We start from the raw sequence: 20049 nt of genomic DNA, 5'->3' as shown, positions 1-20049 counted from the left end.
CTGTTTGAATCCCTGGCTCAGTTTAAGACTCAGTTGATCCCTCCTGGGAGAGGAGGTCCAGTTTGCAGGATGACTTCCTGCCAAGAGGCAAAGACAAAAACAAAGTTAAAACTCAGGGAGACAAGAACTCAGTCTAACTCAGAGAAAACTCAGCTTGGCTAGAATACCAAAAACTGGCAAACACTCTGGCGTCGAGGTAGTGGCAATCAGCAACTTAAGAGCACTCCGTTAATGATGTAACCGTCAGCAGGTGTGTAAGGAGGCAGACCAAAACCAGGCGCCTCCTGTTGGTGGAAGGGAGACAAACACAAAACAGACAGGAGCCCGGACGGTTAAAGTATCTGCAGGTTAAGTAAAAGGAATATTTTACAAAGTATTGACTTGGTCACTCTGAACTCAAATGCATGCAGCACTTTTCAGTTTGTGAAGATTCGCAGTCATCCAGGTCATAGTCATCCCAAAAAACTTAAAAAACCTTAACCAGAGGGGGTGGCTTTCAAAAACCTACGATGCAGCATTAGAGTTGATTCCTTCCCTCTATCATCGCAACCCCTACCACCATACAGGGGGCCAAAACATCTCGCCTGTTCAGCCAGGCCAACAATTCTCTCTAGTGACCCCCTTTCAAAGACATAGACAGGTATCTGGTATTGCAGGCTAACAAAGAACCCAAACGACTCCCCATTCCTAAGGGGCGGGCCCATTCATCCGGTTCAAATTGCATGTTTTCTAAGCCGAAAAATGCTTCCTTTTTGGTCCACTCTATAAAGCCTCAAACTCAATGCTATTTCTGACATTTTGAATTAAAAAAGCTTCATGAATAAAATAAATGTGCAATAAAATCTGAAGGGGTGTGAATACTTATATATAGCATGCACATATCCGAAAAAAATGTTTCTACCACTTTTTTGTGCAGTTGGTGTTGGGACAGCTCACCATGTAATTTTGGTGAGAAGACTACTACACTACCAATCAGTGCCAAGGTGTTCTTTCATGAACAACCTTCATTGATGGTGGTTCATGTTCATTTGTCTTCATGTCTTTATCTGCAGAGATTAACCTTCTTCTCCAACCCTTCCTCCCTTCCCTTACATGTTTTCAATTAATCGGTTCTTTCTTAGCAGTCTGATCTTAATCACTTAATTGGAGTCTCCATTCGGATCTCTAATTGACCCCTAGGTCCACTTGCCACACTTTGTAATGGATGACTTTGTATACACCAAACAATACAGGTTGTACCAGTATAGCAAAGCAATTTTCCATTCTGTCATTTGCGTTAACCTTTTCTCATGTTACACTGTATTTCCTTTTATACTCTGCATTTGCTTGTCATCCCTATTATTTTTTATTCATGCATGTCTCCTTCTCCCTGTGTATTCATGTCATCCATCAACGTCCTGCAGAAGCATGCTCAAGCCGGTCGAAGTGTCCAATGAAGGAGGGCCCCTGGGGATCCACGTAGTTCCTTTCAGTTCACAGGATGTTAGGTAAAGATGAGAAAAGATAGGAGTTAAAAAAAGCAAGAGTTTTGTAATATTTATTCATTCATTGCCTGTTTATTTTGCTTTGTCCATGTGTTTTTTTAATGAATTTCCATAGACCGACCTTGTCAACATGCTTTTTATGTTCAGACAATAGTGACTCTGTGGAGACATTTTTTTGGTGTTGTTTAGCATCAACATCCTTTGCCTCTAACATTATATTATACACATTATTATTATTACCAGAAAAGATTAGCTGCCACAGTTTTTTTTGTTTTTTGGAAAATGTCAAAACAAAATTATGTGTTTGATTTTTTTAACAATGGCGCAATAATGTTATAACTGAATCTCACCTCACTTTGCTGTAGTTCTCTCTCTGTGCTAATGAAGTCTTACATGCTGGCTGCTTGAAACTAGCATTAATGATTTAATTATTCCTAGTTGTTTCAGCTAATAGTCATGTGACCACCTGTGAGGCACTCATTTAGCATCACATTTTTACCCCATTTACACTACCCTAGCCGAGACCGGTCCGAGCTCAGTAACTGGGATAACTTATCGTGTGTAAATGGAAAGCAAACTGAACTGAGATAACTGCAGACCAGTTCCAGAGGTGGGCTCGGCTTGGTTTTTCCCTGGCTCGGTTCTCTGATAACAAGAGCGCATCAGCAGAACGTGTCATCTCCGTCTGGCTGCACATCCCGATTCACACCCCATTCCAGTAGTTGGCGATAATGCCCCTCTGGAAGTTGCTTGCCAACCAACATAAAACAGAAGAAGAAGAACAACTATAAACAACAATCGAAATCTTCTCCACGCAACATTTGAAATAATGGCATTTTAAATAATGACACCGAAGCACAGCAATAATAATCAAGCATAACTTTCTGAATGTGACAGGCGCCACCATTTTGATTTGCTTGATTCCCTCCTCCTTTGTCTTCCTCTTCTTGTGTTTTATGGAGGTTGGCAAACAACTTTTGGTGCATTACCGCCATCAACTGCTTGATTTCCTCCTTCAATACTGGCAGTAATACCGCAGATCTTCACTAGGAGGCGAGGAGTCGAGGAACCGAGATAGCGTGATGATGTAAAACGGTCGTCAGAACCGAGCCTGGCCTGGTTGACTGATCCGAGCTCGGACCGGTCTCGGCATGGATCGGTTTTCAAGGGTAGTGTAAATGGGGTATCATGTTTCCCATGTTTAGACCTGTGTATGGAAAATTTGTCCATTTACCCAAATACAAGAATGTATAGAAAAAAAGGCTTATGAACATATTTAAAGTTCTACTTTATAATGTATTCTTGTTTCCTTTCACAACTGCATCCGAAGGGATTTAGAGTATTTCCCTATACCTAACTTTTAACTGATGAGTGTTGCTTGTAGAAAGAAAAGAGGAATGCATTTCAGTTTATAGTTTTTCCTAAAAAATAAAGGACATAAGAAAGTATTGAGATGTAATCAAACTAAAAGCCTGTGTAAAACACAGACCCTTGCTGAATGCCAACAGACTGGCCCACCTCCAAGGTGAATGTGACTACTCAGCACTGGTGAAGAAGGACAAGCGGATGAGGGCCACAGACAGAGCATGGAGATGAAATGGGATGACATTTGAGGGGGAGACATTGGCTGTCATTGGGTGCTTGAGACAGTAATCTTGTTGCTGTGTATTAGCAGGTGTCATGAAGCTATATTTAGCTCTGACTCCTTGTTAAGTCCCCCTATTGCTCTGACACTTACTCTGAGTCAGAAGGGGCAAGTTACCATTCAGTGAAATTGAAGCATTCAACTTAGTGAGAAACGCTGCTTATATAAAGTACAGATCCGACCCGACAGACTAATTTGTGCAGAATTATCCCTGAAAGCTCCCCTGTATTCCTGTAAAGTCAGGCAGCATTGTGTACGAGGGAGTACTAATGCTGGTTGGCCAGCAAGTCTCCTTTCCATCAGCTTTGCTTGTTACTAATAGCTACCACAGACTTCAATTAAATTCAGCCATAATAAGACTTATGTCTAGCCACTGGGTTGATGCTAATGGGCTGGCCCAGTTCTTTCCTGTTTTTCTGTGTGCTAGGACAGCAGGCATTAAGCTCAGCGGGCTGTCATTAGTGTCTAGACCAGGGCCAGAGGGGTCAGACAGCAAGCAAAAAAAAAAACAGACAGGCAACAAACAAGGAACTGTGGGCACTCCAGCGTCTGTCCGCATTCTGCTCCGCTGCGCTGACATAAAACAAGATCCGAGCAGGAGGGGGAGACAGCTGCAGGAGAGAGCTTAGAGACTCTGTCGCTCCAGCTGACAGTACCTTTCGCATAAACACACATCCAGATGCACTGATCCTCACCTGAAAATGAACCTGGAACCAATCACTTGGGGAGAAATACGGACCTTTAGAATTGTTTTCACAGAGAGACTCTAGCGGCCTTCTTTTCTGGTTCAAACAGTTGGAGCTAAGCACACATGTAGAGCTGCTTTACACCTCCACACACAAACAGCCCTTCTTGATGGATTTGTGCCTAATGAACTTCTAATACCATGACCAATTTCAATTGTAAACAAATAGAGGACATAATTACCGTGCATAAATGATCATGATTGGGGTATTATTTGATTAAAGTCAGAAGACGAGAGCAGGTGTCCTCCTTCTGATTAGTTTCTCAACTCTATTGCTGAGCCACAAGATGAAGTAAAGCTGTTTGTTTGAGTTTTATGCAGTTTTTCCTAAAAAAGGGGCATAATGTTAGTAAGATTTAATTTTGAGTTAAATTTGAACTATTTATTTCAGTTCAATTCAGTTTATCTATATAGTGCCAATTCACAACATGAAACACAAGGCACTTACAAATCAACCAGATCATACAGTCAGATTGATTCAAAGTTTCCTATTCAAGGTAAAATCAGTTGATTGCATCGACTTATTGACTTGAAGGCAATCCCTCATACTAAGCATGCTTGTAGCGACAGTGGAGAGGAAAAAACTCCCTTTGAACAGGAAGAAACCTCCAGCAAAACCAGGCTCATTGTGAGCGGCCATCTGCAGAGGCCGACTGGGGTTCAAGGAGACAGAAGCAGACATAGAAATAGAAGCAGAGATATAAAGGCAACTGTAAACGAGCTCCACAGGTGGCTCAAAAGCCAGGCAGACGAGCTCCAAGCCCGCTCCCATGTCAGAGGGTGAAGAGAGCACATCCAGCCAGTCACAGTCAGAGAAACAGGACTACACTGAAAAACAGGCTGATCTCAAACATCTATAAACAAAGGTGTTGATGGCAGCAGCACAGCTGATATTTCTCTCCAGGATGGCGTCACAGCCAAACAGGACCATTTATGCAACAAAGTTAAGTAAATCAATAAATATCAGTCAGAAATAAAGATGCAAAGAGGTCACAGTTTAGGGGCCTTAGGAGATGACTTATGATAAATATCATGAATATAAATGCATATATTAGTGCCTAATGTTGCGTTTGGTTCTTGCATAAAATTGTTTTCATTTTATAAAGTTAAGAAAATGCAAACAAAATATTAAATATTATAAAGTGGCAGGGACACCTAAAAAGCATGGCCTGTGTGGCCACATTAGTGAGATCCTAAATTGGAGCATTAAAATTTTTGCCTGCCAGCATAAGCAGCTGATACAGGTGGGACATTTTTAACTGTTTATGGTCATATTCTCAGTGATGCACTGCTATTCACTGAGAAAAGAAGCTCCCTGTATTTAATCAACCAAGGTTTTTGTTTTTATATTAATTTCACAGGCAATACAACTACAAACATCCAATGTTTCAGCAGACCAATTTATTAAACTTAACTAAATAAAGCATCATTTAGAGAGTTAAACAAAAAACTGTTTTAAATCCTACTACTAGGCCTGTCACAACCATGGATGTTATATTCTCCAAAGAATCATTTTTATAAATGATTATATTGTTGTTTTGAGAACAATTATTAATCTGTATAATTATGAGTTCAAAATAAAGTATAATCCATCATATATCAATGAAATTTCATTTCTTAAGAGCTCTAACACTTGAAGACTTGTTGAATATCCAAACATAAAGAAAACAACTGAAAACAATCAAATAAAATTAGGCCAAAATGTCTTTTATTCTGGCAATTTACATTGTTCGTCAAACAATTACAACACTTTTCAAAATACTGTCTTTTAACTAAATTGAATGAAGCATTTCTAAAAATATGATGCCAAGTTTAGTGTCCGTAAGTCTGCATAACTTTTCACTGACCTTTTTGTATTCGGCTTGGCGACTAAACCCTGCAGTGAAATTGGAATGTTGGGAAGACTGAGACAGCATTCGGAATACCGGCTTCTCGGGGTTAAGTGGCTCACCACTGTCATTTAGGTTATGAAACATATTCCCGCATTGTTGCTGTTGTGTTCCACTTTAAAAACAACTCAATATTATTTCAAATCTCGAAAACGCTTTCATATTATATACTGTGGTATGAGTATATCCATCCAATGACTGTGGATATTGATGCTGACACTACGCTGAGGAAACCAGAAGGGTTGAGTGGAAAACAATGCACTAGAGAAAAACTGTAAAAAAAACAACAAAAAATACAAAGAAGCATGCAAAGGAAAATAATCAACCTGATTTAAATATATTGTGCGAATAATTTTAGTCAAGATAGAACACAACCAGTCCAAAACATGTTGGAATAGTAGGTATTATATATGTACAAAATGAAGAAAGCAGTAATAAGATTTTATTCATTTTGTTTACACACATTATATGAAAAGGATACAATTGCTTAATACGCTTGAAACCATACAATATTTGTTAAATTTTATTGTATTGTAATTTGCAGAGATTTTTTTGGGACGAAGTAGAATCAAGTATCAAGAAGTAAGCTATTAGTAAATTAAAATGATCAAAATCTTGTTAAAAAGCTTGCTTGAAGTCCAGTTGATGACAACTAACATATAAGAGGTGGTCATTAAGGCAATTGTGACCAAAATTAAAGCTTCTAGTATACATGCAGAAACCCTGGTGGAAAAAAAAATCCCTCCAACAATTAAACGTAGTAGTGAAGGAGGAGAAAGATAAGGATAGACATTTTTTCTATCTTTGTTTAAAGATGTTTGAGCTTGTTTTCCAGTGTAGTCCTGTTTCTTTAACTGTGACTGACTGGATGTGCTCTCTTCATCCTCTGAGAGGGTGGGAGTTGGCTCGGAGCTCGTCTGCCTGGCTGTGTGTTTCCTGGACGGGGCCACCTGTTACAGCTGCTTTTTGTGTCTCTGCTTATGTCTCCTTGAACCCCAGTCGGCCTCAGCAGATGGCCGCTCACACCGAGCCTGGTTCTGCTGAAGGTTTCTTCCTGTTGTAAGGGAGTTTTTCCTCTCCACTGTCGCTACAAGCATGCTTAGTGTGAGGGATTGCCTTCAAGACAATGAGTCGATGCAACCAACTGGTTTTCCTTAGATAGAAAACTTTGAATCACTTTGACTGTATGATCCTTTTGAATTGCAAAGTGTCTTGAGATGACATGTGCTGTGAATTAGATTAGATAAATAAACTGAATTGAATTGATTTATTTATATCAAAGAGGTTTCAATCTATCTTGATGAAAAAACTGTTTTGAAAACAATGCACCCTTATCCTTCAACCTCAACACATTTGATTTATGTCATAAGTCTAAATGTATAAAGTTAATTAGATCTAAAGAAATATTAATTGAAATTCAGGCCGTAACATATTTTTAAAAAGCTGTATGATAGGTTTGTTAGGTGCTGTGTTTTCCTCTTAATCCTGCACTGACCTCTCTTCATGAAAATAGCTTAAGCTTTCATCACTCTTTGTTTATTCAACTCCTTTCAGCCTGAAAATTTGCTTCTGGAGTTTCTGAAAATCATTGACAAGATTATAAAAACCATGGAGATGTGAAAGAATCGAGTGGGTTGCTATGGCATACAGCGTAGCAAACACAATAACAGTGTTTATACAAAACCATCTTCCATAAATCTCGACAAGATGCTGCTTTATCCCCTGCATTGCCTGCTGTAGCTGAGAATATGAATCGTGGATCAACTGAAAAGTCCTTTATTTTCCATCTCTAGTCTGTTAGCAGATTAACAGTCATCTGAGTTTGTCCACGCTGTAATCTCTACGGGCGCCTCCTTGTTTTCAAGCTGACAGCACAGAGATAAAGCACAGGCGTCTCTGCTTCAACAGTTCCCGCAATTACTCTGAGCTCAGCAGCCTTAAGATGAGCTGGCAATGCAGGCTCAGACGCTGAGCAGGAGAGGCAGGCCTTTTGTGATCCTAATTTCAATTTATTGCTGAACCATTTACCCCCTCTGATCAGCTGAGATGAGTCTGTGGCGTGAGCGTGGATGTCCACGTTATCCAGCCAATTACGGCAATGTTCTGCAAGTGGTCCTGTTTGGCTCAAATGCTAAAGAGCTCTTTAAATTTACACTTGACTTCCGCAGTAAACAAAGTCGCAACTGAAAAAACGCCGTCTGAAAGCTTGGAGCATTTGGTTTGTCAGCCTCATTTATAACCTTTTAGACGTGTGGTTGATCGTTTTTGCTCCGGTGTATTTCAAAATGTTGGTGTTTGCCTTAATCGGATGTTTCCAAAAAAGAAAAAGTGAGAGCTCAGGTTTTCCGTTCATTTGATGTTAGCTGAATTCTTTGCTACTGTTAAGTGAGCTCACGTTAGAGCCCCTTTTTGCATGCGGTTATCCTTAGGGCCCAGATAAAGCCTGAGGAAGCACACTGATGTATTTATTCCTAGAGGAATGGAGGGAGGAAGTGTTTGAAGGTAAAGGTCTCTTTTGAAGGGATTGCTGAGATGGCACTGCAGTAAAACTCTTTGGATATTTATTTCTTACAGAGTCTCTTGCCTTAAGCTCCAGGGAAGGAAGCTGTAGCATTTCCCTCAAAGTCAAAGATGATCTCATACTTTATGGTTTAGATTATCTCAGCCAACCTGTCCGTCACTCTCTCAGATCTGCACATATAAAGAAAGGCAAAGTGGAGGACAAGCACACACACACAGATGCTCTGAATCAGGTCTCTGCTGCATCATCTCTCTAGGGCACAAGAATATTCAGCTTTTTATCTAATTTTCAAGTATAAATCATATTTTTTTCTGTCGATTTAGAGCGCTAAAATTACAAAAATTGCACAGCATACTTACTCACATAACTCACAAACCTAAAACTTTTTTAAAATGTTTTTTTACATGACATCTATGAAGTTCAATGGATATTTTAAAAATTTAAATGACAAACAAACAGAAAGTAGCCCACGATTTTGAAGAGAAGGAGAGATTCTAAGAGCTGTTTTTTCTACATTTGAAAGTTGAGTGCATTTGTATACATCCACCCTTACTTTGATTAGCCAGATAAAATGTATCGCTTTTTTTATCCTATATGCAGATTGTTCTGTGTGTCAAATATAATCACATCACAACATATCTCATCCCATGTAAACATGGGGATCATCCTGTAGGAACAATGAGGGTTAAAAAAGACTGTGTGTGTCTACGGCGATCATTTTTTTTCTTAATCTTTCATGAGGCATAAAAATAAGAAACTTTATCAGCCAAGGGGAGATATTACAAACATGTCCACCTACCTGATTACACACACAATTTATAAAAAGCAGAAATCCCTTTTTTGGGGTAATTTTTGGAATAGGAAATGTCCTCTTCAATCTCAAATCCTACCAATATAAAACCAAAATAGAATAAGTTTAAGAGTTAAAACTCAGATAAAAAATTGATAAGTGCTCTTGGGTGAATATTTACATTTAAATTTCAACATCTTTTAAAAAAAAATAAATACAAGATAAAAAGGGGTTTGGCAAAATGGCCTAATAAACCACAACAAAGTCTGCTTCAGAAGCAAAAATAATCAAATGCAAAGAAAATATGTAGTAGTTAAAATATATAGGCTCTGTTAGGTTAAAAAATGTAGGTTTGTAAAAGAGAAACTGAGTCCATACAGGAAAGAGATTCAAACAGCTCCTGCAGGAGTGGAAAGAGCCCAACCCAACTTTCAACTCTTTCACCGACCCCCCTCCTGCAGTCGTCTTTTATTGACAGAACATAACACATGGTTACAAAATACAGTATTGTTCTGACAGAACAGTTGATCAGGTCATAAGACAGGATGCTCCACCAGCTGTAATAACAAGGCAGAGTGGTCTTCTGACTGAATCACAAGACAGAGTGGATCATCTCCTTGCTCCAATGTTTCATAAGCACACACACATTAATTTTATAATCCTCAATGAATAAACCTAACAGGCTCCAGTAAGGGATCAATGATGGGGGCTCTCAACAGTGTCTGACCGGCGTGCCATCTGACATGCTCACAGCTGCTGACGATGCTTCTGTTTTCAGCCATATTTGATTCATTTGGCTGTTTGTTTGACAGGACCAGCTATAACTGACAGGAATCGATTCAGAAATCTTATACTTGTTACTTTTTTTAAGCTACAGAGCCTCTCCTGCTCCTCATCTCCAAAAACCGTCCATTATATTAGTTATTAGTTATTAAGTAATATTTTACACACCCGTACAGAATTTACATCCCAATAATAGGCCTACTTGTTATTTTTTTACTTTCATGTTTATAGATATTTCAACCCAGACAATGTAAGCTATATCTATTATGCTACCCCTTTATTAGTAACGTTCATCTACAGTGCTTTCTGCTTTGGTTTCTCACTTCATATATGATAGAATTTCTCCTGGTTTTTGCACTGTGGATAATAAAAAAATCCTAAAAACAGAGCAAGATGAATGCAAGACCTCTTTGCATCTATGTGGTGCATCTTAAAGGTATAGTGGAGGATGTTCTTTTTCCGGGTGGATCATCAAATTAAGTGGTCATCCTAATTGTCAATCATTCTGGTGATATGTTTACATAAGGCCGTCCTTACTCGTACCCATTTTCACTTGAGTTTGACAAAGTGGAAAAATTGCAAATCTTCTTTTGGAAAGTAAGCTTGTATGAGCGATGCAAACAGCAACATTTAAACAGAGCGTGCACGAGGAGAATGGGGCTCGTGCATGTTCTCGCACGTGTTTAATAGGCGTTCCCCCTCGGGAGCGGGTACAGGGTTGTGCATGTGCATTTTTCTTTTTTAAGTGGACAAGACAAATATATGTTACAGTTAGATTTACCCACTGCTTTGTCTTGGCCTCTCATGGAAAATGTCCTGAGAATACACTGAAGTTTGGGATTTTAACTTAAGAAAATGTGAGAAAAAAATTCAGTTACCACAAATATGTCAGCTTAAGATTGCTCTTATATATTTGTTTGAAGTAAATTAACTTGTATATATCTTTTTATTACCACAAATACATTTAAAGGACATTTATTAGGTATTTATTTGTTATTTTTTCTTTTGCAGGACTCAGGGCTTGCTGGTGAAGCGTTTGGAGCCTGGAGGAAAAGCTGAGAAAGAGCGTCTCTTCCAGGAAAACGACTGCATAGTCAGGATTAATCAGGGAGACATTCGCAAACTGCGCTTTGAACAGTAAGCTGTGATGTGCCACTGATAGAAATGGGGGCGTAACAGCGCAGCAGTGCTCTATGAGTTTTGGTTGTTTTAATTAGTGTTACTAATTTCAAATACTTTCCCCTCCCTTTTAATCAGGCTTATTTTGTTCTACCTCCAAATCTCTGTAACACACCCCTTCATTTTTATCCAGAATTTTCGTGGCTGATAAGCTGTGAAATGTTGGACGTGGCATGAAGCAGCATTCAACTGCATTGCTGTTGAAAAGTACAATGCAGACTCACCCAGCTACACTGTAAAACAGAGATATCACTGACCTACTGTAATGGCTCCCATTGACCTGCAGTGCTCTAGCACCTATTTGCCCTCTGATCTAACACTGCCCACATTCTCCTCTGGATCTATTTTCTAGCGACTCATTTCCTAAAGTGGGATGAAGATGTAAGGCTGGCACTCCTCCACTTCCATTTATCCAAAGCCACCTTCACTGCCTCTAACACAAGGCTGTATGTGTGGACTCACATACTTAAACTTGTGCTGACACACTGATTCAGTGACACTGAACTGGATTGTGGGGCCGCTGAACACTGGCTGTGTCCTTGGCTTTTCTTCTCATCGTCTGTTTCTTCTCACAATCCAGTAGAACAGATTTCTGCTAATGAAAGCCAAACTGTAGGCTGGTTTAGGACTCTGAATGGTTCTAAAAAATATATATAATATGGTACTTGAATCACTGCCAAGATAATAATGTATTACACTTGTTACTTTGATATTAAGTGGTCTATCAACAGTGTTCTGCAGAATATTGTTCATTAAACTTTTTTCCATTATGTTGAGTTCCAACCACAGAACCAAGTTGAGTTGTAATGTAATACATTGATGCAAAGTATAATACAGAGGAAGGAAAACAGCCCCTAGTTAACATGTTTTAATCCCACCATACATGTAAAACCCTGTTAACTAAAACGAGAATGATTTTTTGTTTCCATAAAGAAAAATAACGCAATACCATTGTAATGTATTATTAATTTGAAATTGAAGAGGTCACCACATAAATCAATGTTATCTTTTTTTGCTATACACCCTGCTAATCTGTCCTTAATGGAAGACTGGCGAGGTGAGTTGGATTATTGAAAGAAAGCCATAAGAAATCCAACTTTAATGTTTGTCACAAGTTAGTTAAAAACATGGCAGAAGGTCTTCCGACATTTCTACAACATTAAAGATTGGGTCACCAAATTTCCCTGTGGGGAAAATATAGGCAGTTGCAGCATCATGCTGTGGGAATGTTTTCTTCAACATTGGCAGTGAAAGTGGTCAGAACTACTGGTTAAAGGGGATGTAGCTCAATACAGGGAAATCCTGAAGGAAAACCTGTTAGGGCGGGCATATGCACACTACGATATTTTCAATCTTTGTATTCAACTAGAGCTCAAAATGTACGACCAAACAGCAGGGTTTAAAAGTTCTCAGCTTACGATGCATGTTCTTACACTGAAGCTCTGATGTGATCTATGGCGTAAGGTGCAAGAAGATTGTCGGTTTGAGCCCCACTCTGGCTTTTCAGTGTCATTGTGTCCTTGTGCAAGACACTTCACCTGCATTGCCTACTGATGGTGGTCAGAGGGTCCGTTGGCACCAGTGTAAGGAAGCCTAGTGTATGTCAGTGAGTCGCTGGGCAGCTGTGGCTACAAAGTAGCTAGTCTCCTGACTTGAAAAAACCCTATATAAGTGCAGGCCATCTAACTGGTCCCACTGGTCAACCAAAACACACACCTCTTACATAGCAAGGAGCTATGGTGTTGGTCAGACTGTTCAATCTGGAAGCCAAATGTAGACAGTAGAAGAACTACTGCCTTGTTTGTACATGCCCAGTGCACATGGTTCTGGTTAATCGGCTCGTAGACGCTCAAAGCTCTGCTTCAACAGCACAAACACCTCACGAGGGCTGACTGAATTTCAAACATGTTTGACATTCTCCCAACCTTGTGATTCCTGATCGGGAGGTGGTCCTAATTGGCCGAGAATCAGCCCGAAAAGGTCAAAAGCTCATACAGTGTACGAGAGCCTTAGTTACCTGAATCTTCAGCAGGGGACTCAAAACTGAGTGGACACTCTAAAGAGTCTGAAAGAACTTTGGCTTATTGGCAAAGAGGAAAATAAGCTATAACATTTCAAAGCAGATGGAGACATATTTCAAACCAAATCAACCAGGGAATCCTGTTTTGTACCACCTACACCCCCCACCCTCCCATAGACCTCACGGGCCTTTGGTCTTGGTTAGATTTGAATAGAAATAAAATGATGGAGGTAAGCTTCCCCCCCTCTCTGCGCCTCCTGGATCTTCCATGATTATGTTCCACAGAGAGTGACAATTCAAAGTGATAGTCTAATCTTCTAGGATTGTTTTGCATGGGTAAATATTTTGAGGAGCTTAATCTGACTGAATGTAATGATGCATTGATGGGGTAATTTATTATTCAATCAGGCTCGCACAGAGGTTGATTACCAGAGTGATGGTGGTGTATATTTGCATGTGGGAACCCTTGGATAAAAACACATGCATATATACGCACAATCGAGTACACACCTACTTATCCAGACATCAATGTGAGTTTGTGACTGATTTTTGTAAATTACCATAAGAATAAAGACGTGAGAGCCGAAATCCTGCAGAATAGGCTAGGTACTGCATTTAGGACTTGGCTTTGTCACATTACATCCATAAAGAGCTAAATGCATTGTTAGCTGTTGTTATTTAGACACATTGTTGTTTTTGTTAAGGAAGATCTAAAAATATGAGTTCAAACATCAAATCAAGCCTCTACCGCTCTTTGTCAATGCTTTGGTCTATCCAGAGTAGAATTGATTTACAATGGCTTGTAAAAGCTTTTTAACAGTTTATGGTGCTATAAACCAAAACAAGTTACATAATCTTTTTAGTAAACAGACTGGACATGAATTGAGCCTTTCTGGTCTTATCAAAAAGTTAGATTACTTTTATAATACAGGTTTCTTTCTTCTAGACAGCATGGAGTTAAGTACCCTGTTTAAGGGAATAACCGCTGTCTCTTATAAGTGGCTGGAATCAAACCCCAACTTTCCTAATGCAAGCCTAGCCTAGCTTAGAAACCATCCACCCATTTGTTGACCATGATTTTTCCTCTTCTTCACTCATTCATTGTGATGAATCAAACAGATTAATACTTAATTTTGAAGTTGAATAAAAAAAAAAAACCGTTTTCGGTTTTAAAAAAATGTAAATCTAAATAAAAATCTGAAAAATTTTTTTTTGCTTTTGTTTTTACTTGGTTCAGGTTGCTTGGCGTGCGGGGTTGGAAGGGTTCTTGAAAAAATTGTAATTGAGTAAAAGTATCTTTACTTTGCCTAAATTTTACTCAGAGTAAAAGTACAATTACCCATCTCAAAATTTACTCAAGTAAAAGTACAAAATTACTTCATTTAAAATGTAATTTGAGTAAAAAGTTACTTAGTTAATTTGAGTTATTTAATGCAAAAAGGATGAGTCATGAATCAAATTGACCACAAGGTGTTTTAATTGATTTCAAGGCGTATTTCAGTGGAAATCCACACTTGCAAAAGATCAGCTGGGCTAAGGAACATACTTCCTCATAGCATAAGGACAGTCACAACCTGAACCATAAAGTGCAAACAATTTCCAATCCTGCTGTCCAACAGACAACACCATAAAGAAATTTAAACTGCATGTTAAAGTTTTCAAAATGCACACAAAATTAAATGCCCAAAAGATACCAGAAATCAAACTAAAACACAACAGGATCCCACTGTTATTAACAAGCTCCTCATTTAATGATTTTAACTGACACTTATTTTACTTTAATAGTGATTTTTAACTGACACTTGTTTTTACATCAATTGCTTATATGTTTGAATTGTGTAAATAAAGTACAGTTAAAAGTCAAAAGTCTTCTTCTATATTTGAATGGCGATTATGTGTCAGTTCCGTGACACAGGGGTTTAAATTTCCGGCCGCATTTAATTTTTTCACTGTCTACAAATGTAGCGAAGTAAAACTACTTAGGTTAAAATTTACTCGAGTAAAAGTAAAAATTACAGATTTCAAAAACAACTCAGAAAATTACAAATTACTCATAAAAAGAACTCAATTACAGTAACGTGAGTAAATGTAATTTGTTACTTTCCACCCCTGCTCGCAGAACCACCTTTTACTTTGTTAAAGGCTGCAAGTAAACTTGAGGAGGTCTCTCACTGCTTTGAAACATGTCCTGACTGAGTTTGTCCCTGTTCTCTCTCAGATTTTAATGGAAAACCTTCAAATTGTAGTATTTAAGTCTCACCTCAAGTGAAATCTTGATTGCTTATCCTTTGTAACTATATTTGAGTCACTATTCATAAAGCAAGTTGATCTCCTACTTAAGTCTCTCACAGGTGTTTAAACAGGATGTCTTTCCCTCCCAAAAAAAACACCCTCACATCTTGATACTCCCACCACCATGCTGTTCTGTACTGATCATATTTTAAGGCTGATTTACATTAATAGTTTTCCACTGAGCGTTTTTTATGTAGGCTTTAAGGTTCAGTGTGTTTGCTGTGTTTCCTACATCACTCTTGGAAAATTGACAATATGGGTGCTTTGCTTCCTTCTAACAAAGACTTTCCTTGTCCCTCTATAATAGACAAGAGATATTGCTAATAAACCTGACTAAATGATTACTTTTGTCTGGAAAATTGAGCTTTTGTCTGAACTCATTTGATTCATCTCACTTGGGATGATTTGGGTGTGGCTGTATGATGCATGCTTGTTTGTGTTATAGTTTATTTTCTAAAGAGCCTCGATTCTGTGTGATCTGAGTCTTTTATTCAAATCACACAAAGACTCACAAACACACATTATAAAGTGGAATTTTCATTGGAAAGTTTGAACAGACAGGATAGTAGCTAATCAGTCATTCCTGATGTGCTGTTTGTGCAGGATGTAGTAATGCTGGCTATTTCATATAATGTGAAGTTTGTCTGCTATATTAATGACTATATGTATTTAGTAGTGTACCTTCAGCTCTCTGTATCCCCGTTTAACTCAGCAGAATGCAGCTTTCCCCATGTATGGTATATAGTTATGTTTCTAATGATATCACCCTCTCATCTTCCTCTTTTTCCAGAGCTCAGAACATTTTCAGGCAGGCGATGCGTTGCCAGCGCATTCTTTTCCATGTGGTGCCTGCGTCCATGAAGAGGCACTATGATGTACTTGCGGCTCAGAACGAGCTTAGTCCACCCCAGTCGCACAGGGTCCGCTTTAGCCAAGACCCCCAGCAACCAGGGGACCGGACAAGTATGGGTGCAGGGATGCCACCCACATCTGGACAGCAAAGCATCAATCACAAGTGAGTCTGACGTCGAGTTTTAATCTGAGCTGATATATCGATTACTTTTGTCAATGAAAATGTTTCTTTTTGTTTAACAGTTCAAATACATGTCAATCCAGTCATGAAATGTTTTAATACGTAAACACAGCTGTAGATTTTTTATTATAAATGGTTAAAACATATTGTTTTTCTCACGTTCACGGTTCTTCATCTAAAATCTGTGAAACTGACTGCAAGACACAATGTTTTTAGTGCAAAGTTAGACAATAAAAAATAGGATGAACAAAAAAAAAACAACAAGTAGAAAAAAATACATTCATCTGGTCACTTTCATTTCCTCAATTCATGCTCAATCATTCTCCGGTTGTTGGCAGAAAAACTTTAAACTTTGTCTTTTTCCTGCAGTCATCAAGGTCCCCTGTCAGGAAGCACCCCAGAACCAAGTCGGCGGTATGCCACTTTACCGCATGCCTTACCTCACCCCTTAATCTCCAGGACCCCATCAGCGCCTTCTCCCTCCTTGCAGCGTAGAATAAGCACAACCCCATCCAACATCTTCTACCAAAAGAAAAAGGGACGCAGCTTCAACATCCAGCTGAAGAAAGGTAATAAAGCAGGATTGACTCCACTTGTTGTTTGTTTGCATGTTTAGTGGTGAATAGTGAACACAAATCCAATCACAAGCTTTCAGACCATCTGTACATCTCAATAAAATTAACACCTTATCTCATTTCCAGCTTTTGCTCTTTTAAAAATAGCTAGTCATCAGATAAAATGTTGAAGTCAATTTCCAACCCCAAGCTGTTTGCGGCAAAGTGAATAGAAGTCAAATGACCTGGCTGCTGGTAGCCAACATCTGATCCAGTTAACCCTATATTTTGGATCATGAACCCATTTTTTGTCTTTTCCAACGCTTTTTTAAGAAGTTTGATTTATTTTGTGAGACATTGAAGAAAACTACTTTTGTTATTTGTCTTTATAGCTTCAGTTGGAAAATTAAAGCCATCTAAAAAGAAGAAATTTGCTTAATCTAGCCTTAAACGTTGTCATGATTATTGTCAATGATCTGATCAGGAAAAGGTTTCCCTCCTTTTCTTCCAACAGGGGGACCATCTGTGAAGGCGTGGGGTCGCTGTAGCAATAACTCATTTAATGATCTAATTTTAAACCAGCAACAAAACTGGCAGATTTTATGTTTCGCATTTCTTGATCTCAACATCACTGTCTTAAAAACCAAAAATAATTCAGCCTTCAAAGCAAATAAAAAAAACTCTTTTTCTTCCTTCCTAATTCAAAATAAACAAATTGTTAATTAATACATACCAAACTAAGTAGAATGGACTTTTTCTAGAGCCATTTAAAGTCAATTAGTCCTTGTTTTTCTAAGATGGGCCAAAGAATCAGAATCAAAATTACTTTATTACTTTGCAGGATGTTTTCCTCTTGCAGTGCAACCAGTTACAAAAGTACACTGCAAAAATGATCTAGAAATAAGTAAAAATTTCTTAAATTAAGTGTATTTACCCTTAATTTGAGCAGGTAAATGAGATAGTTGGCCAATAGAATGAGTATTTTTACTCTTAAAATAAGATAATTAGATAATATGCACTTGAAATAAGACAATGCAATTGTGTTTTCTTATTTTAAGTGTAAATTTTCTTGTTCCATTGGCAAAATGTCTCTTTTACTTCCTCTATTCAAGAACAAATGCACTTATTTTAAGAACAAATGACTTATCTAGATTCAGATTTTTTGCAGTGTACAATAGAGCAAAATAAAATGTGATATAATAACACAGAATAAAATAAGTAAAATTACAACCCAAACAGTATAATTACACCCTTCCCATATAAACTCTGTAAAATAAGATAAGAAGAAGATAAAATAAGGATCTTAGATTATGTTCTCTATACCATGTAACCTAAGTTACATCACTGAATTTGAAATATTAGGTTTCTGCAGAAATCAAAGTTTTAGAGACCTCAGATACTAAAAAGAAAACTTCATAAATCAGTTGAATCAGCTCTTTCTATTTATCTGCGTTCATTAACATTTAGTCTGTAAGTGAAGCAGTGTTGAGGTGAGATGCCCCTGCCAGTTCTCCTCCTCTCTGCCTCTGTGTATGTTCACTCTTATGAGCAGATGTTTAGCCGGAAGCTGGAAAATAGACCGGCTGCAGTGAGCTTCTGGGAATTGTACAGCGGTAGGGGCAACAGTTCCAGATAAATGCAACAAACCCGCGGGAAATGAAGTCACAAACTGCTCTAATATGTTTGGCAAGGATTTCTGAGTATTGCCAGCTTACTTTGTAGGCAGTGGGAGGGATGTTGTATTTGTTATACAGTGATATGCTTTTTTGGCTTGTTTTGTATAAAAATAACTTCTTATTTTAGGAATCCCAAGTTGGGATAATAAACAAAATAGTTTGTATTCTGTAGGCTCACAGATTGAAATTGTAAATTATAGTTGTTGATGGCCAAAAGTGGTCACACTCATGGTTTAATCGGAACTTAATCGAATGGAACAGCCTCCATTGTAAACTCACAGCTACGGCTAAGTTTAGCTAAAAACTGATTATTGCCCAAATGTTATTGTGTCAGAAAAATTTCGAAACATGTAAATTCACTGGGTTGGAGGAGCTGGGAAATGCAGCCCAGAAATCCATTTTGACATTTTCATTTAATTGCCGACAGACTTTCTCACTACTAATGCTCTTTTAGATGGGCTGTGGCAGTTTTGTTGTCGACTGGATGTAATTGTTGTGATTCAGTCTAAGTGGCTCAGAGTTCCAAGTGGCAGGAGCAGATCTTGAATGGCACATTAACAAGAGTGCCCTAATCAAATACTTCTGTTGAAAACAACATACGCGCCCCATTAAGCCTTTGTCATGTCCGCCAGCCTCTCCTCATGTTTGCTGTTTAATTGGCTTATTGGAGCCAGGATTCTAACTAATCTAGAAGGGGATACAATTACTTTTATCCTGGTCTTCTATTACCCAAAATAAAGACGTCAGTGGTTAATTACGAAAGGCCTATTAGAGATGTATTCTCCTAATTGCCTGATTGGACCATTAATGACAGTATCTACTGATGGAGACAGGAGTTTGATTCTGTTCATTAGGCTGCGTCTTGGAACATGGATGGAAGGAGGATCAGAGTAGGAAGCACAGCAAGGACTCGCATATGCAAGTTTGGAAAGAGATAAGAAACTTACACATGCTCATCATGTCAATAATTTTTTTTATAAATTTTTTTTTTCTTTTACCAAAAAAGATATAAAACACCCTACATCCCCACTAATATTTGGATAAATGTAGTTTTAATAATTTTTTGCTTGTTTGTTTTTAACCTCTTACACCCTCAGGGGGTATAAATAAATTTCTGCCTGACAAAAACACACAAAAGTAAATCACTTATAGCCTCACAGCTATTAGATTTAAGAAGAAACTTTTGGCACCTCTGTAAAGGTAAGATGTCATAGAATGGTTTTCTGGTGTCAGCACCATTGTAGCTTTGACCCTGCCTGAAATATTAGGGACAAAATACAAAATATTTTGCATTTTTTGAACCTCGCCAAAATTTTCTTTGAAATAAACATTGCAAAACACTACCAAAATATTATTTATAGCACAAAAAAGTAGTACAGACTTTTAAGTCTAAATGTTGTGTAAAAATATACCAAATTTGGACTCAATCAGATGAATC

General features: G+C 38.2%; 1 protein-coding gene across 1 annotated transcript in view; it reads left to right on the top strand.

Moving 5' to 3' along the window:
* The window catches only part of LOC107101470 (partitioning defective 3 homolog), a gene marked incomplete at both ends in the record, with an annotated part of 175735 nt that overhangs the window by 53201 nt on the left and 102485 nt on the right, over positions 1-20049 (top strand). Inside the window, 4 exons of the mRNA XM_015400405.1 lie at positions 1404-1487; positions 10869-10994; positions 16139-16363; positions 16751-16950. Coding sequence (XP_015255891.1) covers positions 1404-1487; positions 10869-10994; positions 16139-16363; positions 16751-16950 — 635 coding nt within the window. The remainder of the gene's footprint in view (positions 1-1403; positions 1488-10868; positions 10995-16138; positions 16364-16750; positions 16951-20049) is intronic.

The sequence above is a fragment of the Cyprinodon variegatus genome, unplaced genomic scaffold (assembly GCF_000732505.1).
Source record: "Cyprinodon variegatus isolate N-32 unplaced genomic scaffold, C_variegatus-1.0 Scaffold1099, whole genome shotgun sequence".
Taxonomy (NCBI): domain Eukaryota; kingdom Metazoa; phylum Chordata; class Actinopteri; order Cyprinodontiformes; family Cyprinodontidae; genus Cyprinodon; species Cyprinodon variegatus.
Note: the sequence above shows the minus strand (reverse complement) of the source record. Positions and strands in the feature narration are given on the sequence as shown.